This window comes from Mus musculus, chromosome 2 (genome assembly GCF_000001635.26).
Source record: "Mus musculus strain C57BL/6J chromosome 2, GRCm38.p6 C57BL/6J".
Taxonomy (NCBI): Eukaryota; Metazoa; Chordata; class Mammalia; order Rodentia; family Muridae; genus Mus; species Mus musculus.
Window position 1 is genome coordinate 59894159 of NC_000068.7, and position 26689 is coordinate 59920847.

Here is a 26689-nt window from a genome sequence, read left to right on the forward strand (position 1 = left end):
GAAAATGCAGAGAACTGACCGCGGGGTGCGCAGCCCAAACTGATGAAACACACTCTGGCCCTCGGGGCTTAAGGAACATCTTGTAAGAATGGACAGACACATGGTACGCCCCAGAGGACCAAGAATGTGCCTTCCAGGCCCATGAAATCTCAACAGCATGGTTGTCTAAACAAGACCTACACAGTTTCAACAGTTAGATGGGAGAAATGTCATGGCGCCCTAGATGAAGAACTACATGCAATTAGCATCTGTGGAGAGAGGAAAAATTATTCTTTCCCAGGAATGAGCCACCTGATTGGTCAGGCATAAAAATATATACATAAGTAACACTAAATGTATCGGACAGATTGTATTTATGGTTATATTCATTTATATGGATATGTAACAATGATAAAGAAGAGGAGGCTATCAATTTGAAAAGAGGTTAGACATGGGAAGAGGAGAAATATTTTCAAAAATAAAAATACAATAGGTAAGTGTTTAAGTAATCATTTAATTTTTTTTTTCTTTTGGTTTTTCGAGACAGGGTTTCTCTGAATAGCCCTGGCTGTCCTTTGTAGCCCTGGCTCACTTTGTAGACCAGGCTGGCCTCGAACTCAGAAATCCACCTGCATCTGCCTCCCGATTTCTTGGATTAAAGGCGTGCGCCACCACGCCCAGCTATTATTTAAGTTCTTATTGATACAGAATTCCATGCATTTATTGAGAAGGAGCCCAATGCTTGTGTAACATTTAATCTTCACAAAACGTGGACAGACCCTTAAAGAACAAGTTTGTAGGCTTGATATAGGTGAACTTAATCTGTCAACCGAATGGTGCTCCAAATATTTGACCAAAAAAAAAATCCTATGTTTTTGTTGGTTAACATTTAGGTCACTAGACAGAATAAGCATACTTTAAAACTGTGAGTGAATGTCATCTACGGAACCCATGCCTGGGCAGAATAAAGACGACCTCATCTCTAGTAAGACAGACTCTCCTGCCTCAAAGCCTTCAACAGGGCCACGCGCTCCTATATGCTTCTATGACAAACTAGGAAGGCCTTGTCACCTTCTATATACACGATTCTGTTCCAATTAATTACATATGGATCTATTCTACTTTTCTGTACACCCCAGCAGACTACGATGAACGACTTAAATGAAAACAAAATATGATTGGTCACAGTTTATGTGGGTCATGAGTTCAAGAGTAGCTTTAGGTAAGAAGGTCTGGCTCAGGATCTCTCAAGCAATTATCAGGATATTGGCTAAACTTCACTTTGGTTTCAGGATAGATATGTGCAATGTTTCATAGGACTGCCACAGAGCAAATGACCCAGGAGAGGAGCAGGAATGGATTTTATGACTTGGTCTGGGAACTCACGTGGTGCCAGTCTATAATGTTGATTATAAGGACCACCCTACCAGGAAGGGATTCTATATGGGTATTAAACCAGAAGGCTTGGGATCTATATTAAACTGGCTTCTATATTAGGATCCTGAATTGCAAATCATAGCTGTCTCTGTCTTAGTCACAGAGACAGTGTTGCAGGCAGTGTAAGTTTTGACCCCACAGGAATTTCTTAGTATGACTTGGATTGCCAATGATTAAAAGTCATAATCAAGTCACAAGTAACAGAAACAATAAAAAAAACAGTTACAGATAAAACTTAATGGTATGTTTTAAGGTGTCTATAAATATATATCCCATATATATTTCACATATTTTTTTCAAGATATAGCTTAAGTGCACAGAAATGGCAAGAGAGACATTAAAAGTAGTTATACATGATGGGTAACAGAACCAGTGAAGAAATATTAAGCTAAAGAAGACAAAGGGATTTGTAAGAACAATGTGGACAATGTGAAAAATGTGCCATGAAATGAGACGGGACCATGGCAGCTGAGGCTCACACCCCCTTTTGCTGGAAGCCTGCAATGTGGCCAAAGCGTATCCAAGAGACTGTAGGATGGGAGACTCTTAGCAGGGAAAGCTCTGCTCCATTCCCTCTGCTGTGTGTTAGCGAGAAAGCTCATTTGAAGTGGAAACTTATAGTTCTTTGGAAAGTTAGTTATGTCAAATGATGTTTTGCTGGGGCACACAGGTGAAAGGATGTCTTGCTAAAGCGAACAGGCGAAAGACTGTTTTCCTGAAGCAGACACAGGCAAAAGAATGTTTAGATATAACAAACACATGAAAGGAGGCTTGATGAAGGAATATAAATATGACATAGCCGGAGCTGAGCACTGAGCTCTGGTTTGCTCCACCTCGCTACTCTTCACTAAAGACATGCTTGTATTGGTTCACCTTACATATCATTGTTGAACTCAATCTGTGATAAACTCAAAATACAGAGAAACTCACCCAAGAATTGCTCAAGAGGTTCCTGTGGTAGCTAGCCAGTTCTAGTTGACTCAGGCCGTCTGGCGAGCCTGGCAGTGTCATCAGGATTGAACTGCAGCTGCCCTGTGTCTGCTTGCTGAAAGGACTGGACTGTCGCTGCTGGTTTGTGCCTGGTATCTGCCTGCCGAGAGGCCTGGTCTGCAGGACTGAACTGCAGCCAAAGATTAAGCTCGCCCTCAAAGAACTATTACTGAACAGGTCCACTTCCCCCACCCTAGTAACTTTTCTCTTCCGCTACTTCTGCTGGGTGGGCTGGAGGTTGACTCTTATTAAAGTAGGTTGTAAAAAAATGTATGCCTGCACTCATTTGTCATCTTCCTCAGCTCCCTGCCTCACGAATCTCTTGTACTGCTCAAGTGAAGATCTTTAAAATGAATACTTTTGAGAGACGTAGCCTAGAAATGAAATGTATAATAATGAGCGAATGATTCATCTCAGGTTTCCTTGCTGGGAGCAGACAAAAAGGGTGGGGCTGTGAGTTTCCTGCAAGGGCTCGGAGTGGAACAGAGGAGAGAGTAAAGCGGAGAGGCGTGTGAACATGTCAAGTGAGGTGCACACCTGTAATCCAACACTGGGGAGGAGGAGCCAAGAGGATGCGGAGAGAGGGTGGGAGGCTTACCTCAAAATCAGGACAAACCTTCATACTCTTGAATAAAACTACTGTTCGAAACAATTTGATAGTGGATTAAAAAGGAAAAGGCCACTTTGCATATGCAGCCATTTTCTCTTAAGTTTAAGGAGCACCTATAAAATTTCACCCAGTTAATCTTTACTGTTAGAAACTCAGTGACTATTAATTTGCTGTTTCATACTGATAACATTATCTGGGTTTAATAATTGTGGACTGACTGGTTATTCTTGGCTAGCCACTATTTGGGGGATCATCTGAATCTGAACTTGAAGGCAGGGTCCTTATTTAAAATGTTCAGGACACTAAGTACTAAGTCAGAAAAGGTCGGAGCTAAAGCCTAGCGCATCTTACTGCAAGTGTGTGGTGTGTAGGTAACAGGTCTTGGGTTAGGACATTTTCCTTTTATATCTGAGAAGAACAATGAGGGCAACATTTACTGAGAAGCAGCAGTGTGAGTGTACAAGTCGCCTGCAAGAGCAGCCCACATCTAAAGATGACCCTGGTAGGAGCCCTAGGAGCTCATCCTCTGCCAGTTACAGCAATGAGGACAACGGGCCAAGGTAGCCAGTGTCAAACTTTCCTTCTTCCAGGGCTATCTTATTCACTCATCTTATTTTCCTGGTTTGGTTTTGGGTTTCCAAATGCCTCAGAAGCTGGCATAATAGCCTCCATGTTCAGATGTGGGGTTTTACAAAGAAAATGTCTGCTTTTAGAAAACGACGTTGTGCATACAGATTTAAGTATTTTCTCATTTGTGGAAGCCCTAGAAACTGGAGGTGATATCATCTCATACAAATTAACCTGTGCTTTAGCAAAGCCACCTTGGAGGGAGACGCCCTAGCCAGCCCCTTCCGCCTGGCCGCTCCTCTCTCCATATGGATAGTTTTCCATACGGAGAGCCCTTGCTGAACAAAAACAGATTTATATGACTGTGGCTGTTGGTAGAGATCTCCACAAACGATTTGAGAGATTCTAGAAAGTACTTTTAGCTCAGAGTATTTTAAAGCAAGCGATATTTCCTCAGGACATTTTTATTTTTCTTTTACCATGAAACGCAGTGGCCACGGGCATAATAACTCAGCAGTAAAACAATTGCCTACCATGCACAGTCTTGGGCTCCACTGGCATCACCAGCACCACCCCCACCCTGGACCCCTCCTACACAGGGGCCTGTTTGCAAATAGGGGGATGGGCTGTCTTGTCTCCTCCCCCCCCCCCCCCCCCCCGCCCACTTGGTGCATACCGTGCTCCTTTTTCTCTTTCTTTTTTTATCTTCTCTCTTCCATCCCTCCCACTCCCCATTTCCCCTCAGCGCCTATCTCCCTGTCTCAGTACATAGATCAGGCTGGCCTCAAACTCACAGGCATCCATCTTGTGTGCACCACCAGGTCCAGCCTTTTCTGTGTGTGTGAGAGAGAGGGGTAGTGGGAGGCCGGTATGCATGTGTCTTCTCCGGTGTACCTGCTTGCCTCGCCCCAGAGGTTGGTGCTAATGAAGTCTCTTCTTTTATCAAAGCTGTCCACCATATTTTTCTGCGTCCCTCAGCAAACCTCACATGGATAAGAATGAGCTTGCCAGTGCAGGCTGCTCAGGGAGCCCCAGGGAGCCTTCCAGCATCGCCTTGCAGTTAGGCTTACAGAAGTGCCACTGTGGCACTCACGTGGGTGCTGCAGATCTGAACCCTGGTCCTCAGGCTTGAGCAATGACCACTGTACCACTGAGCCCCAGCCCCAGCCCTGCCTGCCTGGCTCACCAGTGGCTTTCTAACATCCAGCTTTGGCCCACCAAGATGTACAACTACGGATATCTCATGGCTTAATTTACAGGACTAACTTTATGACAACTGGATTACATATCTATAAACAGCTATTTCTCATATCCTAATGCTTTCATATTGAAATTGTGGAACAAAACTAATCCCAGAGAAATGTACACCCTCAAAAAACTCAGAGAGGTGACTTTAAGCCAGGCTCTGTACTCAACCTGCTGCTTGCTGAGTCAATACACACACCAAGACTGCAAAAACCCAACTTAAATTACTGCCTTTGAGCAGAATGCACGTTCCAGTTCATTGAGAAAAACTAAAACAAAACACCACCACCAAAAACCTACCCCAGCTGTAAACTCTTATTGTATGCGTGCATAGTATATAGTAATGAAAAATAACACCCCTAAAAAAAAAAGAATGTTACCTTTTCCACAACATTTTATTTTAAATAAAACTTCAAGTACTTTTACATAGGTACAAAAGAACTCTGATCTATGTGCCTCCAACAGGCCACAACACACAGTAGATAAAACACAGTGGTTACAAATGTCTTTTAAATTTATTTCTGAGGCAAGGCAGATGGGAGGGAAGTGTCTCTATGAAAAAATACTGTGTGTGTAGGAAATTGTCACGATTTTATTTCACATGGATACAAATGATTATACTTTAATTTAGGCCCTGGTGGCTTAAAATTATATAACAAAATAGAAAAATGGAAAACTACTATCCCCTACACCCTGTTTCGAAGGCAGGCACTACCAAGATTAGGGAGACGCCACAGTGTCGGTAGAGGATAATTACTGTACACGCTGTAGAGCTGTAATTACGTTCAGACTCAGATAAAATGCTACAGTCCTTCTAAGGCATAAACAATAATGTCTCCAAACAATATATACACATAATACATATTAAAACAAGACTCAATATAAACAATAATGAACAATATATACACGTCAATTTTCCACTGGCTTGAGATACAATTTAACTACACAAGTGATGCGCAACATACATATATATATTTATATATAAGTGGGCTTGTGACTCTACAGTAAAGGTTATTTTTGGTGCTTTCTGAGCACATCAGTGTAAACAGTTTAACTTGGCTTTGTTTTATATTTTAAAACATTCCTTGTTGTAGTTTCAAGATTTAAAGCAATTTTCTAGTTCTTCCTTTTCACAGAAAACGAAGATTCTGGATGTGGTTTAATCATAAATAATTCATAAAATTAAATACATTCACTAAAAAATAAACTACAAAGTAAAAAAATGAAAAATAGATATTTATTGAGAGGGAAAGGAGAACCGTTCCCCACGTTAGAGCTCTGGTGTTGGCTATTCAGTGCGGTTTGATAGAGTTTCGTTGCTATTGCACTATGACACCCTTTCCTTGGAAAACTCTTTGGGTGCGCTTCCCTGTTCTACCTAAATTAGCTGATGAGTCACACAAACCAGTGACCAATGGGCTCGGCTGGAGGAGTGAAGCCTCTAAAACTGGTGTCATTCTTCCCATCCTTCTTAAATATACGTGTGTGTGTGTGTGTGTGTGTGTGCACATGTACACATATGTACACATACACACACACACACCAATCTTAAGGAAAAAGTTAATATGCATGTGCCTTGCACATCTGTGTGAATGCAGTTCACACCGCTGGTCTTGTTTGTCCTTGTTTAAAAGGAAAAAGGAGAAAAAGGAGATTACAACTTCAGCTCACTTTGAAGGTATCTGTCCACTTTTTTTCAAAGTATTTTCGCATACTGTGGCCAGCTCTGCCTATGTCCGAGTCATCTTCATTAAATGTTTCACAGTTGTCAAAAACAAGCCTGACGTCTAGAGCAAAGGTCTCAAAGTTGGGATACCTGAAAGGAAACACATCGTTATGGAAGCTTTCAAGGCTGTGGACTTGAACACAGAGAAACGAAGTTAAACAAGGCAAGGTGAGCTAACAGGAGCAGGGAGGCTGGGTTTGCGCGATAACTCCTCCCACATAACTCCTCCTGCTGAAGCAACACCCGATTACATTCATTAGGCTCTGGGCCACACTGGATTAAAGACAGCATAAAAAACCCAAGTGCTCTCTTGGTCATAAAACTAGGTATTTTCCAGGACAGGTATTGAACCACATAACTGTGATCCCAGCATTTAGTTGGCGGAGAAGAGGAAAAGTGAGTGAGTCTCACTGAGGCCAGCATGGGCTAGAGAATAAGACCTCATCTTGAACAGCAACCAAAAACAAATATGCTTTTCAAATGTGCTGTTTCCCACATCCCATTAAGTACCTGACTCCTTACAGTTCTGCTCGAGGACTCTGCAGCTCCATTACTTTACCAACTCCTATGGCCAATCATATTCCTTATGCATCCTCTTAACCTCATTCAAAAGTGTTAATAAGCCTCCACCCAGAGAGTGGGAGCATTTCCTACGTCCTAGAAGAATCGTGCTTCCGTGGTCGCTACACATACTTCGTGGTATGTCCCCATGTTAAACCGCCACTGTCGATACTGTTTGCTGAATAGAAATGGATTACTTACTGTCCATTATTTAGTTTTTCTCTAATTGTAGAAAAATCCATAGGTTTCTTGATAACCTTCTTATAGCCGGGTACGAGTTTCAAGTTCACAGGAAGCAGGAAAGGCCAGGAGTCCTCATGTGTCTCCATTTCAGTCAGGATCATACTGAAGAACATAATGTTGGAAATCGGTACCTAGACCTTGGAACGGCCCAAAGGAAGAACAGCCACAACAACTGAAGAGAAGAAGAAAAAAGAGAGAGAGAAAGATACCTGCAGAGAGCCAGGTCCCTGGACTCATCTTTTTTGGGTTTCTTAATGGAGGTGGTGCTTTCTGCTTTTGACAGGTTGAGGGAAGTGGTTTCCTCCATTTTCCTCTTTTTGAGCTCTTTGCTTCCTCTCTTGAGGGAGCTGCTTGTGGAAGCCGAGTCTTCATCCTCTGTGTCCCCGGCGACGTTTCCTTTCTTGGTTTTCTTGGAATCATTTGTCTTTTTTCCTTTGACATGAATTTTTTTAATTTTTATACTCTGGCCGCTTGCCTTTAATTAAAAAGAAAGAAGTAAATAGGGTGTATAAGAAAGCGGCTGCTTACAGATGCTCTATCACTTCAGATCTTAAATGTTTAATAGGATCAACAAGAAACCCTAGAAGATTGGTAATTCTCTTACAGAGGTCTGGGAATCTCTCCTGTAATAGACGAGTCACGCCCGGTAAAGCATGAGAAAAAGCTATCTTAAAAAGATTGGAGATGCAGCTGCACCTTTGGCAGTTAGAACTTACAGCCAGTGCTCCTGCAGTCTAGGCTGCTGACCAAGTGAGTATACAGGGCTCTTTCAGAGCACAGTGCACATAGGAACAAATGTGTCTGAAAACAAAACCATGGAGGTTATCAACAGGAATGCTGAAGGGGATACGAAGGTAGACAGAAGGGAAAATGAGCTCGAGAAGCGCCAAATACATTTTATTTTTAAAGTGATTAAATCTACAAAAAATTATTTTCTAGATAAAGAATGATACGTATTTGCACCGAGAAGAGCTTTACAAGTAGTGGTTCAGAGCACAGGAAAAGACAGGGAGGAAAAAAGAGCCATGAATCTGCTCGGGTCTTTCCAGCATGGTTTTAGCCACTGAGGTTTTAGTTACACCCAACCCATTTCATCCTAATTTATTATATCTACATATAAGTATATATTTCTATTGCTCTCTTAATTTACTTCACAAGTTTCTATTTAAATGTGACTGAAAAATGACTAAAAATACGGGTGTTCATTTTATAATCTGACCTAGACATTCTCCCACAGGCCAGGCATCTAAGGTAGAGTTGTTAGAGAGACTAGTACAAGACCAGTAAGAGAATCATCCACAGTATCTGCAAGGTAGAAACAACTCAGATGTTCACTAGCTGATGAACGAATAAACAAAATGCAGTAGATCCATATAACCGAGTATTCTCCGACTATAGACAGAAGTGCTGGACTATGCTTGAACATGAACTTCCAACCTATTGTGGTTAGGAAAAGAAGGCAGACACACTGTATTTCTGTAAAAAGGCTTCCAATATTGAGAAAATGCTCTGGAATTGAACAGCGGTGATACTGCACAACTTTGTGAATGCATTAATTTTATAAAATGTGATTTCTATCTTTAAACAAAACAAGCCACAAAACTCAGGTACTTTAAACAACTTAGTTTCCCGACATTCTTACTTTAGAGATGCAAGCTGGGCAAAACCAGTCCCCATCGGGGATAGTTGTAATCTTGGGCCTGTGGCAGTAGGTGTGGCAGCCTTTGTCACAGCCGTCGCAGAGTAGAAGCAGCTCTTCATTGTCGCCCTTCCGACAGATCTGGCAGTACTACAATACAAGGAGAGCACTAAGGTCAGTCAGTCCTCCGCTGTGAGTGCTGGCTGCTGGGTGTCAAACAAACCACAACTCCTCATTCATATTAGTAATGGACATTCCGCTTGCTAACCAATACAGACTAGCCACGCACATCTATGTATCTCTCGTTACACAGATATGGACCACATGACAGGGCAAGCAATCTTTTGTGGTAAATGCACATCTCAGATACACTGCATAGAACAAAGCTAAAGGTCGGATGCTTTCACACACTCCAGAAGCATGTACATATCAACACATGGCGTCATCAACATGATGTCAGAGCACACGAAGCAATGGGGAGCATTGGTGCATGGGACTTTTAATGTCTCATCTTTGCTATCTTACTGTTCTTACGATATTCTGAGAAAGAAATAAGAATTAGAGTAGTTTTATTCTGAGAGAGAAAAGAGGGTTAGAATAGTTTTTAATATCAAAACTCAGAAACTTGTATTAGTGTAGATATATATATATATATTAATGAGATAGTCCTAGATTGTATATTATCCATCTATGCTGTATAACTGACTAAAAACTGAGTCTAAAACAGGAAATGTTGAAAATCAACCAGAGTCAATTTCTGCCACAAACATAGAAAATTCATCTCATAAAATTATTTCCAAGAAAAAAACAGAATACAATCATTTATAATCATAACTTGTTTTCTATAACTAAAAAGAATGATTTCTTTTTTCATTGAAAAATGTGTGATACCATTAATTACTTTAGTATGAATAAAGAAAGTCTCAGAAGGAGAAAGGAAAGCTGCACGGCATCTGAGGTCCTGTGAGGCAGGCAGGCGAGCACCAGCACCGTCTTAGGTCATGATGGAGCGAGCCCTGCAATCAGGATTGAGACGGCTTTCTCTGTGGAGCCCTGGCTGTCCTGGAACTTGCTCCATAGATCAGGCTGGCCACAGACTCACAGAGATTCGCCTACTTCTGCCTCCTGAGTACAGGAATTAAAGCCCATAGCCCGGCAAGAGTAAAAATACTTAAGTAGAAATTAGTTTATATTAAAGTTAGGTTTTATAATCACAATTCAAAGTTGCTTCATTTAACTTCCAACACATTATTTGTTAGCCTAGAAACTCTAAAATAATCTTATATAACTCAGTATGTATCCAAAGATATTGCTGAAAACTAACTGAAATGGGAGGCACACACTATTCAAGAAACAAATATGAAATCTATCTGGTAAGTGCATCAGATATGTTATTAGTCAGATAGCCATGTATATAAGGGCAAAAGCTGCAGAAGTGAGTAACTTGAGAGGATCTCAGCAAATCCATGCTCTGCCTTTGAAACCCTTGCAAAAACACTCGTTCAGAAACAACATTTAAAAACTCTACTGCAAAAACATTGCTCAGAAATAACGTGTAAGGTTATATTTAAATCTATAATATTAAAAATTGTATTTATGAACATAATTTTCTGTTTACTGGAAAAACACCAGAAATACTACAAAGTCTACTTGACATCTCATGCCCAATTTAAAAATATTCAATCTTTTCAGAGACAAGGTGTTAAATATAAAACTTCTGGCACTTTTGAAAAATAATCACAGTAAAAGCTCACAATTATGATGTGAGCGCATTTATATTGATATTTGTTTTAACTCCTTTGCTACAAAAGCAAAAAAATATGCAGGCAGAGAATGACCTAGAAGTCAATCAGCAGCTTCCTCTTTGCTAAGACTGCTTTTAATGATATGGAGCACATGACATGTTGTTTTAATTTATTGTGAGGACAACTATGGGGACTGACATTTATGAAAGTACTTCTTAATCTCTCAGCTGCAAACCACATCATATTACCCATCACCGTCACCACCATCACCACCCCTATCATCATCACCACCACCACCATCACCATCACCACCATCACCACGGTCTCCATCAGCACCACTATTTGCAGTGCTGAGAATGGAACCTAAGACAGTGTGCATGCTAGGCAAGTGCTGCACTGCTGCGCCATGCCCTTAGCAGCAAACAATGTGGTGATGAATATTTTAAAAGTGACTCTTGTGATAAGGTCAGATTACACGGTGATACATGCACATTACTAGTGTGGGAAGACATGAATTTCAAACTGAGAAGGTGCAGGTGCAGGTGCAGGTGCAGGGGTGGTGCAGGTGCAGGGGTGGTGCAGGTGCAGGGGTGGTGCAGGTGCAGGGGTGGTGCTGCCTGCCTCCCACTTTAATTCTTGGGCGACAGAGGGAGGAGGACTGGGAGCTCAAGGCCAGCCTGGGCTACACCAGTGAGCCGCCTCAAAAACAAAACAATCAAAGAGAAGTACACCAACAGAACCATGCTCGTGGCTTCTTTAGGTTTAAAACAAAACTGACGATTAACATGACCTCAGAGGACAATAAAAAAATTATTAATTTCATTTTAATGCAAATTCAATTAATTGTTTTTATTCACTGTAGTCTAGATTTCAACAAATACATTTGCCCAAGGAGATTATTAAGCTTGCTTTAATAATACTTATAGGAGAATTATATTTCTAATAGTTTTCAGAGAATTATAGACCTTTCAGGTCTATGGTAAATGTAATGAGTTGAACAGGCCTTAAGTTTAGACACACTCTAAAACAGTGCAGATTCAGGTTCCACACATATCTTTAGGAAGAAATGAAAAACCACAAGACACAAAATTTGTATAAACTGCATATAAGGCCTTGAGCAGTTTAAGCACTAGGGTAAAACTGAGGGAAGGAAGGCTGGGTTTTGGGGAAGGAAGGCAGGGTTATTGGGATCTCTTTTTTCCTTATTGACTATTTCAATAAAGGAATTTTCAGCTTCAGCTCCTCATGAAAACAAATCTCAAATACTTGAATTTTTGAATTAAAGCTGGTCTTTAATTCAAAAGCAAATATTAAAGTGATTCATAAAAGTTTATATATTAATAAGTATTTCTATGTATGGGACATAAATAGGTACTAGGGTACTTTCTACATGATTTAGAACAACTGTCTGTTTGAAAGTAAGTGACCTAGAGCTGTTATTTTAAATATGTGGCAATATGATGCCTAACACAAAATGAATGCTTGCTATCCATAACCAACTGGGGGTTATACAAAGATGAAAAGCATTTTTTATTTTAATGGTCAGGAGAGAAAGTTCTGCTGTTTCTGCCAACCTCATCAGATACAAACACTGAGTCTGAGCTCGGTACTTAGTATTCTGATTAGTACAGAGAAGTAAAACAACTAGGGCCTGATGGAGCAGAGATGCCAGGGGAGAGAGGACTTACAGGAGTGAGCAGCCTTCAAAGTATTGACATTAACAACCATCATGCTGATATAGTATAGGAGGCGGCGTGTTAGGATTATAGACAAGTATTGAAAGAAGCCGAAAACAAACTGAGCAAAGGGAGACAATATATCTGGCAGGTTGCTACGAGAAGCTCAAGGTGAGGGAAAAGTAAGATTATATGCTATGTAAGAATTAGACATACTTCCAAGTACAGAATACATCATTGTAACGGTAAAGTAATATATAGTTAAGAAAGATCTGGAGGTTGGGGAAAAAACAAGACAGAGGGAATCAGTCATAGTATTTCTTAAATGAGAACACTTACAACTTTCATAATTGATTTTTCCCATGCTATTGATCTCTGTAACTGCTGGATGCACAGGGCTACCTGCGCAGCACTGCGAGCTTCTGCTAAGGCCCTTCTCCAGACCCTGAGCCCTGGAGCAATATCCTCTTCAATTCTGCATTGAGATACAGAGAAATTGAGTAGGTCACGGCCACATTTATGGTCACTGAATGTGAAACAATCATCACACTGAAAGCCAAGCAATGACAAAAACACGTAACAGCCAATAAGTATAAAGTTTAAGCAACTAAATCTGATGTAGTGCACAGACTGGCTACGTGCCTTGAAGCTTAGTCACAACCAGATAAATGTAAGATCACTTTGCAGGATTATCGATGCACATAACAAAAAAAAAAAAAAGTTTTTACAAAGCACCATGCAAGTAGCATGATCCACGTGGATCACAGACATACAAGAAGATACATAGATAACAGGCAATAGAAAATAGGCTCCAATTAGCAAAGAAGCACAATAATTTGTCAAGTTAATCTCAATAACCTACCCGTCACCATCACCACTAATGGATGGTGCAGGAGCAGGGACAGTAACTGTGCCCACATTATCCAGTTTGATCTGAATGGTGGTACTTAAGGGGCTCTTCAGATACCTTCTCTCAATGTTCCGCTCCAAATCAGCCAGCCTGGTTACAGCTATATCTAGGGGGTTGTCACTCTTCCGAGCCAGTGCATGCGCACTGTTTTCTTCGTCACCAGTAAGTTCTCCATCATGCTCCTTGAACAACTTAGTAAGTGACTTATGTTCAAAATATACCAAGTCCTCCCTTTCCGATGCAGGCTCTGGACACATCCAACCCTATACATCAAGAAAATAATGTCATTACGGTTTCTTCTGACAATGTTAGATGGGTGAGTTACCTTTACTTAAAATTCAGCAGCGACCACCGGTAGATCCCAGGGATCTTTACTAAAAAGGTTTACCTTGTGTTTCTCAATGCTAGGTTAAAAAGGAAAAGCAGTTGGTGAGAAAAGTGTGTAAAACTTAACATTGGTGACATTAGTGATGACTTCCAGCAAAGGATTGGCAAGGTTTAGACTAACAGTCCGTTACTGCTATGCATATACTGCGAAGAAATGGCCTGGTGGCCTGGGAACTTTTCTCTTGGTTTTAGACCGCATGCCTTCCACTGCTCCCACGAAGGTCTGCATACCCACCACTTCCGTTGTGCTCCACGACTCGGTATATGCAATTGTCCTTGACCATGAAGTGCTTCCCTGTCTTCCCCCAGTGAGTCCACTCACTCTGCAGCACCCATGTCAGGAGAGCATTCCCTGAAGGAAACCCTCCCCTCAACACCTTCAGGGGTGACATCCTCCCGCTAAAGGCTCCCCTGGGATCCCAAACTGCTCCACGGCCTTGCCCGGGCTGTGCCTTCTTGACAGCATGATGACTGCATTAACAGCCTTCTCCCCCTAAATCTCACGAGGAGGGCTGGCCATGTGAGCCTTTACTTGTTTATTTCCAGCACAGCAAAAATAAAATAATAAGCCACTCACTATATAGGAATTGATTGAATAACCATGCTCATTCATGCTGATCCTTTGTCAAAGATGACCCAGCTTTACCAAGTCCCAATTGCTGACATTCAAGCTCCTCAGTCTATGGTTCTTCTCACCTCCCACTTGGACTTCCACAGGGAGGACTCCATGCCTGGCTCCTCTCTAACAGGGGAAGTTCCCAGGTCCTGGTGCTGCCCACGCTCCCACCTCTTACTGCACTATTTATTCACCTGCTTTCTGCCTGACAGTCTCATGCATCTTCTTACACATCTCAACTCTTCATGGCTTGGATTGAGCTCTTCCAAATACCCAGCAGAAACCAGTCCACTCTTTAAAATTCACACACAAAACTATACTTCTTTATGGTTAGTTACTGGAATGCGCCATGTGCGCACACCTTACCTTTCTACTACAAGGCAAGCTTTCTGGGACCTAGAGGCACATTTAATCCATTTATGTAGTCTCTGCCACCTGATTAAACCTCTTTAGGAACTATTCATGTAGTTTCTGCGCTAGAACCAGATCACTTCCTTTATCTCAACAGAATATTTACGTTTAGAAAAGAGAGAAGCGTGGGGAGATGTGCCCAGAGCTGTGCACAGCTGAATGAAACAGGAGGGGTTGTGAGTTTGTGGGCTGCAAGCATCAGGCCCTGGCTAAGGCAGAGGAGGACGTAGGAGACACTGAAAACAAATCCTTCCCACATTCTAAAAGGGAAGCAACATTGCTAAACAACAGAAACCTTGTAAATATAGTGTATTTTGATTTCTGCAAGGTCTCCAGCAAGACCACAGGCTGGGCGTGCACATGAAGATGGCTGATATCAAGTGTCACTTTAGAAAAGACCCTTTATGCCAGTGCGTAAAGGCGCTCCATTTGATTTGTTCTGTTAAAAAATGTCTGAATAACTTAGCTGATTGATCACTATAAATCCATAAGATTTAAAACTAGAAAGCACACTTCACGCTGGGTCACAGAGTCTGACGCAAGTAGTTCTGTGTGCTGGAACGCACACTCAAACAACACTAATAATAACACTACAACAAAGACATGCAAAGTTTAGCTTTGGTATTTCAGCAATGAATCAGAAAAGAATGTAATATGTGAAAGAGGTTCAGGGATGTTTTCGCTGTGGCTCATACTTAGTAACATCTATGGGTGGGGGGATGGTAAAAACTGCCACCAGTGCAGTTAGTGGTAACGAAGACAGAAAATCCCATGCAAACCTATGCATATCTCCACATACATATACGAAATCAATAGCTGAGAGAGGCTGTACACCCTCATGGCTTTCAGGAAACACCAGGACCTTGGAAACCATTTCAGAGGGCTCATGATGAAGGGAAACAAATAGGAGACAGGAGAGCTATCTAGGCGATGGGGAGTCACAGGACTCTAGCATACTCAACAACCAAGACTAGGGTCAGACTTTCATACAATACACAAAGAAAACATCAACAATATATTATAGACCAACAGCATGGTTTAATGTGCCTTCATAATGCCAAACTCCTTGGGCTAAAAATATTTTCTTTTTAAGAAAAAAATAGAGACACACACACACCCTCAATAGATACTAAAAGATTTCATTATTACTTTTACCACTTTTTCATCACTTAAAGACAATTCAAGACTAATAAAATTATAATTCAGTTCTCAGAATATTACAGCACCATTCACTACTAGCTCAGTGACAACAGGATGCTAAGACACTCCACTTAAAACAGCCAATTCCACTCATTTTAGCTGCCGAGAATGCTAAAATGTTCTAACTACAAACATTGGCATGAAAGCCAGTGGTGTGGTAGGGCCAAGCCATCCTGTGTGACTGTTCCAGGCCAAACTCTATAAATGCCTGACGTGCTTTCCCAACTCCTGCTCAGTTAATATTGGCAAATTAAAATAAGGTGAAGGAAAACTAAAACCACCTGAACAAGAGAGGCCAAAATCAGAGTGTGGAACTCAGAAACAGTGCACTGCAAAGCAAGGGGACTCTATTCAGTACACATTTTCTGGGCCCACGGCCTGATAACTGGTCTTCATACTAATAATATTATGCCACCAAGACAATCTAAATTACATTCATTACTCTCAATTTAAGGAGGCAGTGAAAGACATAAACTAACGGATCCAACAAACATGTTTAAAAAAATTATGGCACTAAATGGAATAATTTCCACTTCTCCAGAAAATTAACTTGTGTGGAAGAGTTCCTTTGTTGAAGATGCTAGATAAATGAGGCGTGTGGACAGTGCGCAGGCTGGGAGGGGGAGATGCCCTGCTTTACAGCACAATAGTTTGAGGAGGTAATGCATTTGCTAGTAATTATGCTCGTGGCAAAAAAAGGATATCATATTAGCTCTGGAAAATGACAGAACGGGAGACCTTCAGAACTAATTATGAAGCAAAATATAAATGACTGGGCAGGCCAGTACTATACCATACATTTTCTTTCTGAATCAAGTATAAATAGCATGTGAAGTGACAGAAGAGTCCTCAGTTTTCAACACCTCTGCAGGTTTCTCTGCTTAGTCAACACGCAGTCAATACTCACCTATTGGAACAACCTCACCACTGCCCTCTTTTTAAACCTAAGCATCATGCGCAGCAAGAAGAGCCTTCCTTCTGCCTTGCCCCGCTCAGCTCTGACCTCTGCTGTGACATGCCTCAGATGACCTATGAGCTTGCATATAGATGTTCAGGGTGTGTCTGCGTTGTTAGAACACGAGTGATCCTAATATGTCTGTATTGTGTTTGAATTTAAACTGTACGAAGTAAAATTGTGACATGTAACAGTTATAAATAAGGGGATTCTTGGCCTTCCATGAAACACTACAGTAGGACTCTGATAAGATCTACAGGCAAAATTGTATTTCTCACGGTGGAAACAAAAATTCGCTTGAGGTAAAGAACTCCACACCAGAAAAGATTTCTATAAATAGCACTGAGGAAACAGGGAGCTATGGGGAACCACAGAGTCTATACAGGGCAAAGAGCATAGTCTGCATACATGCTTGCCACTTAAAATGATCATCGGAGGATTACTTATATTGATTGAGCCTGCTTCCTTACCTGTAAGATGGGAGAAATTCACCCAGGACAGTTTTGAGTATTAACTGAAATAATGTATAACTATCTAGTACAATAATGAGTCTCTACTATGCATATAATAAAAGTTAATTACCTTCCATTATCCTAACCCCAGGTTTTATGCGGCGCCAGCTTTACCTTCACTTGCAAACTCGCTGATGCAACCCTCCGTTCCAAGTCCTCCACCTGCTGGAGTATGCTCAGGTCCAGCTCCATTGCTTGCTCTTCGACCGACCAGTTCTCCACTAGATCGCGGGTTACCTGATTGTCTTCATTTTCGTTTAATTCAATAATAGCGACTACATTTGAAAAAAAAATCAGTTATTACATTTATTTTTCTAACCTACCCAAAAAACGATTTCTTCCCCTAAATAAGTAAAATGGTAGGGACCCTACATATATCAACTTTTCAAGATCCACATATGTGCTTGTGCACATGTAGGCAGTGAGCGACTGAGTAAGACACCCATCAAACTGTATGTGGACAGGCGCTAAAAACAATAGGTGATACAATTAGAGAAAAGCAATTAGCCAACATTAAGTTGAGCAACATTTAAATACGTGTGTGTGTGTGTGTGTGTGTGTGTGTCTGAGTGTGTGTACTGGAGAGGTTTCTCAGTGGCGAAAAGTATGAACTATTCATTGCGGACTTGAGTTGGATTCCCAGTATGCAAATTAGGCATCGCCTATAATTCCAGCTCAGGGGGATCCAACACCTCAGGCCTATGCACACACATATCCATACCAAGAATTAAAAATAATTTGAAAAATAAAAAAGGTAGAGACATATTAAAACATTTTAGGGTAAAACAACGGGCTTTCATAATAAAATCAGAGTGAACTCTCTTGGGCACACACCGTCCTTGTTCCTGACACAGGCTTGGGTAATGTAATCCAAGTGTTTCTGAATTTGCTTTTGCAATGCCTTTTCCCGGATCCCGCGGAGGTGCAGCACTTTGAGCAATGTCTTCAGGTCCTCGGGGTCAATGATTCTCCACCATCCGAACTGCATTTCTAAGTCAAGAGAGCACACACATGGTTTACATGATTTTGAATAGAAAATAGTGGCATTAAGGAAATCTCAGGATTTGTTAGCTACACAAATCCATCGGAGATACATTTATAGATGAGGAGCTGTCACCACGAGATACAGCAAGTGACCGCAGGCCAGTGTGTTGTACCTACCTTCTGGGATAGGTTTGGGACTAGGAAAATCTACTGGCTTTGCTACTTCAACAGCCACTGGCTGAGCGCTGGAGGGTCTTTCAGCTGGAGGGACTGGAGAGTCACTTTTACTTGAAGCAACACTGGAAGTCAAGAATGAACTACTGCCATTTCCTTCTGGCAGTCCCAACCCTGAGCCGAGAGCAGGCAAAGGTGATGTAAATGGGACGTTGGAAGCGAGCACTCCAGCAGGCCACCCACAGAACTGAAGTCCCATCATAGACACACCACCTTTCACCTGTAAAACACAACATTTCAACCCCAGATTAGGGTTCTGTCGGTAAGGGCACCTAATACTAGGCCTGATGTCCCTGGGGCCCACATGATGGAAAGAACCAACTCCTGCAAGTTACCCTCTGATACATAATAACAAAACATTTAAAAATGTTGCATAATAATAAAAACATTTAAAAAACCAAATACCAATTCATCTAAAGAGTTGGAGGAATGTTTAGAAATTATTTTTCAAATTCTAAAACTCTTACCTTTTTACCAGAGAAAACCTAAATCCATTAGCAACAATGTTAACTTTCATGTTGTATCTGTTCCTGAAGAGTAATTACATGTTTGCTATCCTGCAACTGTAATGAACTGAATATTGAGGTCAACCTAGACACTGGTTAGACAATAGCGGTGCCAATGAAGCTTGGTGACAGAAATCCTGGCTGCTTGGGATTTCAGGCCTGTTAGGATATTTTAACTTTGATCTCTGTGAAGATCACTAAGGGTTCAGTGAGGTGCTGGCACAGTGTGTTTTGTCAGCATCACTAACCTGAAGAGGCGACAGAGCAAACGGGTTCAGTCCAGGGGGGCTCTGAACAGAAGAGGGTCCGAGCAGTGCAGCTGGGGCCGGCGAAGGTGACTTAGATGGTGGCTGAGACTGAGGAGTCACCAGAGTGGTGGACAGGTCAGCGTGGGTCAGGGACGTGTCATCGCAAGGTGTTTTTGGCAAAAGGCTAAACCACTGTCTGTTCTTTTCAGTCAGTGTTTTTAACAGCTGGTCATTGGGGAGAGGACTGTAGAACTTCCCACAACTGCCGGAGCCTGAGCTAAAGAGACTGGCGTCTGTCTTTCCCACGGGGCTTTGTGCTGTTGTTGCTGAGGGAACGCTCCCCAGTGGATGCTTCCCGCTGTTCTGATGAGACAGTGGGCCCCCGTTTGTACTAACATTCACTTTTGGGGGGGTCATAACATCTGACTCAGGAGGCATTTTAGCTACCTCTAAAAGCTTGCTTAACTTGGAGAAAGAGCCTGGTTTCTGAAGAAATAGATTTGTGTTATCTTTCTCTTTTGGGTCGTCTTTCTGCTCGCAGTGATCTCTAATGGAACAGTTTAATGTCTCCGCAGAAGTCTCAAATACTTCTTCTTTGATCTGGAGACTCTCTGCCTTTTTAAGCTTTTCTTTTTCTTTTGCAATTTCTTCTAGGCCTACAAAAGTAAAAGATTCCATTAAAGAAAATTATTACACAACAAACCACTAATGGAGTTAAACTGTATTATTCACCAAATCATATGTATATGAAGCAAACTCCTGTATTATCTTATATTCTGCATTTTTTCCTATGGAATTTCTTTCACTCATTAGAAACTTAGTATATATTCACTATAAAGATTAAACTATGGGGGCTAGGGAGATGGCTTGCGGGGGTAGGAATGTTTGCTGTGCAACTGCAAAGACTTGAGTTTGAATCCCAGCACCCACATAAAGAATGGGCATATATGACTGCACATGTATGGAATCAAGTGTTGGAAGGCAGAGCAGAGAGCTCCTAGGAGCCTGCAGCCAAGAACAGCTCCTCGTTCAGTCAGGGACCCCAACAGAAGACAATAAAATCAAGAGAGGTAAAGAAAGACATCCAATGTCCTCCTCTGCCTTCCACGTGTATGGCACAGACACACATACAACACATAACCCTGTCCCAAAGGTTCAATCATTAAAAACAAAATCTGCAGAGTGAAAACCACTAGATCTACATAACACTCCAAGGAGTTCACCATGAATCACTCAGCCTATGTAATCTGAAAAAGGGAACCTGATCTAGACTAGCTGATTAAATTAATTGGAAATATCAATAAATATATAACTACATCTACATGATTCTAAATGGATGACATCATGACTGACCTGTCAAGAGACTAGGCAGAGCGTAACTGCCACTATTAACAATACATGATATGTATTTTCATTTTTTTTTGTATTTTTCATATCTATTTTCTTGGGCAAATTCTTTAAAACATGCAACTTAAGCTATATACTTGTAACAGTTCTTGAAGCATACTTGGATCAACTGTACCCCAAATACACTTGTACCAGAAGCACACAAGGGTAGCTAGTTTTCTACATCCTCAACAAAATTGTATGCTGTCAATATTTTTTTCCTTGCCAATGCCCAGGAGGTAAAAAACTAATCTGGATCACATTTGATCACTAGTTGACTAATTATCTTCTTTATGATTTATTATTTCTTCTATAATTCTATCAGAAAAGTAACAGACTTTCCGGTTAAAATCTTCAGTCATGTAGAGTGCAGTCCCCTCACCCTTACCTCCCCTCAGTGGGAGTCATGTTTAATCAATTCTATGTATGTATAACGAAGTTACACATACCAGTTAGTATCTAGCTTCTGGCGTTCATCATTTTTCATATTTATTTCTCATTTGAATGGCTTCTTTGGAGACACATTTGTTTATGTCCATTTTACATTGTGTGTATACATGTGTGTCAACATATGTGTATGTGTGTGCTGCTTATGGTTTGTAGTACTGTATAAATAGAATTCTGTAAACTCCTCTGCAATAGAGGATAAAATCCCAAGTCCTTTCTAAGGCCTTAGCATTCTATAAGATCTGAGTGAAAACCCCTATAATCCCCACACCACTGGCCTTTCTCCCCACTTTCTGCTCCTCAGTGTGTTAAGACTTTCCTTCAGGCCTTTGTGCTTTCTGATCTCTTGCAGGATAGTGTTCTATCTACTATTTCTTGGCCTCCATGTCTATAAGAGCTGTTTCTTCTCACTCACCTTGGAATACTTCCTTTAGAGTTCACCATTAAACACACTGATCTCCCCTTTAGTCCTCCCCTTGTGTGTCCAGTGGACTTCAAGCCAATAAGCTCTCCTTACCACGGGGCTGCTATAAAATAAAGGGTTAATACATGTCCCAGTGATGGCACTAGAGGATGGAGTTGGGGCCGCAGCTACAGTGCGCTGACAGCCAGCGCTGCTGTGGCGTGCACTGGGCACCTAGGTTCAGCCCCTCAGAGTGTGGAGCGTGTTTAATTCTCTCTGAAGCTCTAGTGAGAGCATCCCATGGCAAGAAGCGCCAGGAGCTTCGTTGTGATCATCTGCATGACACAGAGTGTCATTTGTCACCAGGTCTTGGGAAACATTTAAAAGCGCTCACATCCTTCTCTTGACTTAGCTTCGAAATGGAATGAATTCTATAGGTCATGCTAATTCTTTTTCTGGGCAGCTCAGACAGTTAGGGACTAATGTGTGAAATAACCACACGCAGCTCATTGACCTAAGTGTGCTTGTTGGCTGTGAGCCCACAGCCACAGAGTCACCCCTCGAGCCACATTTGGGTCTGAAAGAAAATGTACAGGGAAAGGATGTGTCTGGAAAGGTGAGGGGTTCCTCCAAGGAAACTGCAATTCTGCTTTCTCTCCTCTCTCCTCTCTCCTCTCTCCTCTCTCCTCTCTCTCTCTCTCTCTCTCTCTCTCTCTCTCTCTTCCCCTTCTTCCCTCCCTCTCTCTAACTAACTAAGATGTCGAGAGTTTACACAAGGCTTTTATTTAAAAACAGTGGTTCATGAAAACACGTGCTTCGTTTACTCTTTCTACTGTCTTCTCCATGGTTGATCAGCCCTCTCTGCTCTACAGGAAAACAACCCTCTAACCTTCTCCCCCAACCCCTTCTTGCTATGGTTCAGTCCAAGGTAGTCTCAAGCTCTCGGCTCCTCAGCGCTGGGATTACAGAAATGAGCTACAGTGCCTAGCTATGAATTGTTCTATGTGAGCTAGCCCCTGGGATTTACAAGTGCTGACACAACCCTTGTGTCCCATCAGGATTTCGACATTTAGCACTGCTAAGCTGGGGCGTTCCGAAAAGCTGAGCTCAATAAACTTTCCTCAACACACTTTTTTCCCCCCGAGACAGGGTTTCTCTGTATAGCCCTGGCTGTCCTGGAACTCACTTTGTAGACCAGGCTGGCCTCAAACTCAGAAATACACCTGCCTCTGCCTCCCGAGTGCTGGGATTAAAGGCGTGCGCCACCACCACACGGCTCAACACAGACTTTTAAGCTGGATCACACGGTTCATGGAATGGGATGGGTTAAAGGAGAAATATCAAAAATGAGTGGTGACACAAGAACCAAGGAAGGAAGCCATCAGGTGCTCACAAATGAAGGAAGCCCGGACCCCAGACCAGTGAAGGTAGCTTCAGGAGAATGGGGACATGGGGACTGAATATTCACTATACTCAGTCATAAAGCACTCTTGATTAAGGAAGGACACAGACACAGAAGCAGTAACAAGCTTTTGAAACCCCCCACAATATCCCAGTTAGGAGATCAGTAGTTCCTACCTTCACCACTTTCCATGCCTTCTACAAAAATCCCTCCACATTGAGGGAGAATCCAGTATCTGCGTCGGTACCGATCCTGACCAAACATCATCGAGCGTAGTGAGTGAGAAGCATCAAAGAGCTTTCGTCTGTACTGGCTCTGTTGCTGTGGAAAAGCCGTCCACATGATTACATCACAGGACTTTACATCCACTACACCACCCTACTGCACAGCAAAGGGAGAAACGTTGCATTCCCAATGCAGGGATGATTCCAAAACAAAGACCTTAGGTTCAAGCAGGGCTTAAATGGTAAGTCTAATTTACCAGGATCTTCATAACAAAACTATGATTGCAAATGCCATCAAACATTACTAAGCCAAAGCAAATAGGCCAATTCCAGTGTACTGCCAATAACACTTCTGCATTAGTTAATCGTGCTCACATCTGCTTATCTTTATACGAGTGCTTTGTCAACAATGACTAATTTCTGACATACAGCCACGGGTTAAATACAGACACAGGAGGATACAGGCATTTCATAGTACTTAAAAACTAACTGTTCTGCCATGAGTCTGAAGGAGAGGGGGCTTGGAGGGGGGAAAGAGAAGGAAGAAACGATGTAATTGTCATCACAACCTCTCCACACATTTTTCTTATAAAAAGACTCATTTTAAATTTTATTAGTGATATTGGGACACAGAATATAATCTTAATAATAAATACATAAATATACAGTTTATAAGTCTAATGTAAATGAAACATAAATACCCAAATGTAAAATGAAATGCAAATAACCAAACTATCACTATGAAACATACAGAAATTTGAGTAATAAGTTCCCAGAGATTATATCTTTACTGAAACTTTAAAGTTACAATTTGAAGCACCTGGAACGCGTCATAGCTTTGGACACACACAATGCATTCAGAGCCTTTGACCACGTGCATTGAGCCTGTGAGGCGTAAGAGGGCACCTGTATAGAGTTCTTCTGTTTAGTAACTTATAGAAAGCTTGCTTTTACTTAGCAGTCAGAAAAGCGACCCCCTTTCCACACGGATTTTAGAACCCTGCACACAGAAGTGGACGCGGCTCTGGAGTGCTTACTTTGCTCAGTTTTTCAATCTGTTTTTCTAGCTCCTCAACGCTGGCTGTTTGGTCACCTTCATCCTAAACATAACAAAATGCAGAGTTATTTACCTGCTGGAAAGTTTCATTCTCCAAATACACGAACATATCAAACCCACAGACACACGCACACACACACCCACCCACATCCCCCACACACCTACATTATATATAAATTACATATAGAGTAGTAAACGAGGATGCACGGCGTCTCTTCTGAGGGTATTTTTTTTCGTTTTTGTTTGCAGCGCTGAGGGCTTTACGGATACTACAGAAGTGTCTCAGCATTGAGCTGCCTGAGCTGTGCCCTCAGATCAGCGCTTGTTTAATGGTAGTGCTTAAAGATAAAAGTGAGGGCTGTGTCTGTCAATTGACTTTTGATATATCTCTGGTCATCTTTCCCTGACATTTCTTGCCATACAAAGCACTTTTTTCAAAAGTCACTACCACTTATGCATATACATCAGAAAAGACTAGACCTAGTGAATGGAAGGGAAAGGAGGAAAGACTGTCAAAGTTTTATCATTATCTATTATTTATATACTTCTTATCAGAGTCCAGGGACAGAGTTATTCTGGTTGTTATGTCTGAACTAAAAGTAACATGAATTCTAACTGGAATAAAAGAAACTTCAAAAAGACAATAGGCCCCAACTCCTTAAAACCCGACTCTCAAACAGATGCTTAGTATATATTGGTGTAAAGCAGTCTTTTGATAAACAGGGCAAATGCTTGAGAATTTACTAAAGCAAAAATAGCAATTCAATCAATAGAAAATTGGAATAAGGTAAAAAAATAGTTATGTACCGCCAAACGTGACCCCTCCAACTTTGTACTTCACAAGGAAACAATGTCCAAAACACACTGCTCAGCATGGTGTGCTGTCCCCAGACACTCTTTTCTGTCTCCCCCAGCTCATGTCTACCCTAGCACATATGTCTTAGCTAATGGGTGCAGAATGCTCACGGGAGTGTTCCTCCAAATATTCTTCATGGGCACGTTACACACACTAAACATCTTCCCTATCACACCAATTAACATTTGATATCTATTCTGTATATTAAAAAAAAGTACCCCAAACAACCAAACTTCTTCATTCATGGTGAGGGCTCAGTGATGTATCCATCTTTAGTAAGGTTGCCTGAAACTAATGCTGGACATATACATCATTTTCACTAAGCCTGATAAAGCCCTTTAAGGCAAGAGCAGTGAGCAGGCATAGCACGGTGTGCCAGTGGTGTGTGAGAGATCTGAAGATCAGTCTACACAGATCTAGGGAGGCCTGGAGGGATGATGATAGTCACGTGTTCCTAACGGCAGGGATCCACTCAGAGCAAATGCAGTTAGTGATTTCATGATAGTCAAACTATCACGAGGAAGACTGACACAAAGCAAGATGCCAACAATGTCATCAGGTGACACAAGCCTAGGGGACCACTGTCAGACGCCTGCTGAGTGCAGTGTCTGTACACACAAAGCACACCCAGTTCCTTTCCTTCCGTCCAAGTGCCCTTCCATATACAGCCATGGCACTGACTTGTTCCTTGATTAGCACAAAACAATTTAAGAGACAACTTCAACAGTACTTTCAGGCTGGGAGCATGGCATGGACAAGCCTGGTTGGGGGAGGGGAGGAGGAAGACAAAGGAAGATGGGGGGGGGGGAGAGGAGGAGAAAGAAGAGGAGGAGGAGGAAATCATCTTCAGATGAAGAAACTGGGGCAAGTAAATGTTACAAACTGAATTAATGAGAAGCCCACGGCCTTCCATTTCGTGTTGTTTTCCGGCAGGTTGCACCCTCCTGTTCCCTCTTATACATGAACCTGACATTGATTACCTCATCTTCACAGATATCGGTCTTCTTTCCTTTTTTGTCATCTTTATCTTCCTCATCTTCCTCATCCTCATCAGCTTGGTCGTCGCTGTCATCATCGTCATCATCGTCATAATCACTGTCCCCTCCCTTCCTTCTCCGCTTGCGTCCTGGCGTGGGCGTGCCCAAGGGGTGTTGTTCTTCCCCGAGGTCAATGCCCCCTGAGGCGTCTCTCTTGCCTGTTTTCTTAGCATGAATTATCCTAAGCCTTTAAACATCAGAAGGCACAGAATAAAAAGGTTCTCTTGCCCCCGTTAAGATCATAATTCTCATGCGGTCAATGCCAATGCTTTCTGTTTCCCTTCTTTCCGAGGTACTGAGGATTCAACTCACTGCTTCTTAGTCATCAACCACTAAGATGCATGCCCCACCAGGACGTGGCGTCTTAACTGAGTCTTACTTAGTAGGTTAGCTGGCCTAGAAATTTGTGATCCTCCTGCCTTCTCCTCCTAAGTGCGGGGATTACAGACAAGCAGTGACACATCCACATGATAAGCTTAGTCTTAAGAAAAAACGG

General features: G+C 41.9%; 1 protein-coding gene across 49 annotated transcripts in view; it reads right to left on the minus strand.

The window, feature by feature from the left end:
- Positions 1–5204: 5204 nt before the first annotated feature.
- Baz2b (bromodomain adjacent to zinc finger domain, 2B) overlaps positions 5205–26689 on the minus strand; it is a 310551-nt gene continuing 289066 nt past the window's right edge. For 38 of the 49 annotated variants that reach the window (XM_017319089.2, XM_030251848.1, XM_030251844.1 and 35 more), the window contains 13 exons: positions 26137–26380; positions 24281–24343; positions 23196–23340; positions 19382–20037; positions 18571–18847; positions 18244–18399; positions 17524–17684; positions 13281–13591; positions 12758–12893; positions 9001–9147; positions 7568–7833; positions 7317–7460; positions 5210–6644 (listed from right to left, as the gene is read on the minus strand). In XM_017319089.2, the coding sequence (XP_017174578.1) occupies positions 6491–6644; positions 7317–7460; positions 7568–7833; positions 9001–9147; positions 12758–12893; positions 13281–13591; positions 17524–17684; positions 18244–18399; positions 18571–18847; positions 19382–20037; positions 23196–23340; positions 24281–24343; positions 26137–26380 (2860 nt within the window). In that variant the 3' untranslated portion in view covers positions 5210–6490. Of the gene's footprint in view, positions 6645–7316; positions 7461–7567; positions 7834–8427; positions 9148–12757; positions 12894–13280; positions 13592–17523; positions 17685–18243; positions 18400–18570; positions 18848–19381; positions 20038–23195; positions 23341–24280; positions 24344–26136; positions 26381–26689 lie in introns of those variants that run through there. The other 11 variants (XM_017319098.2, XM_017319095.2, XM_030251842.1 and 8 more) reach the window with 4 other exon arrangements.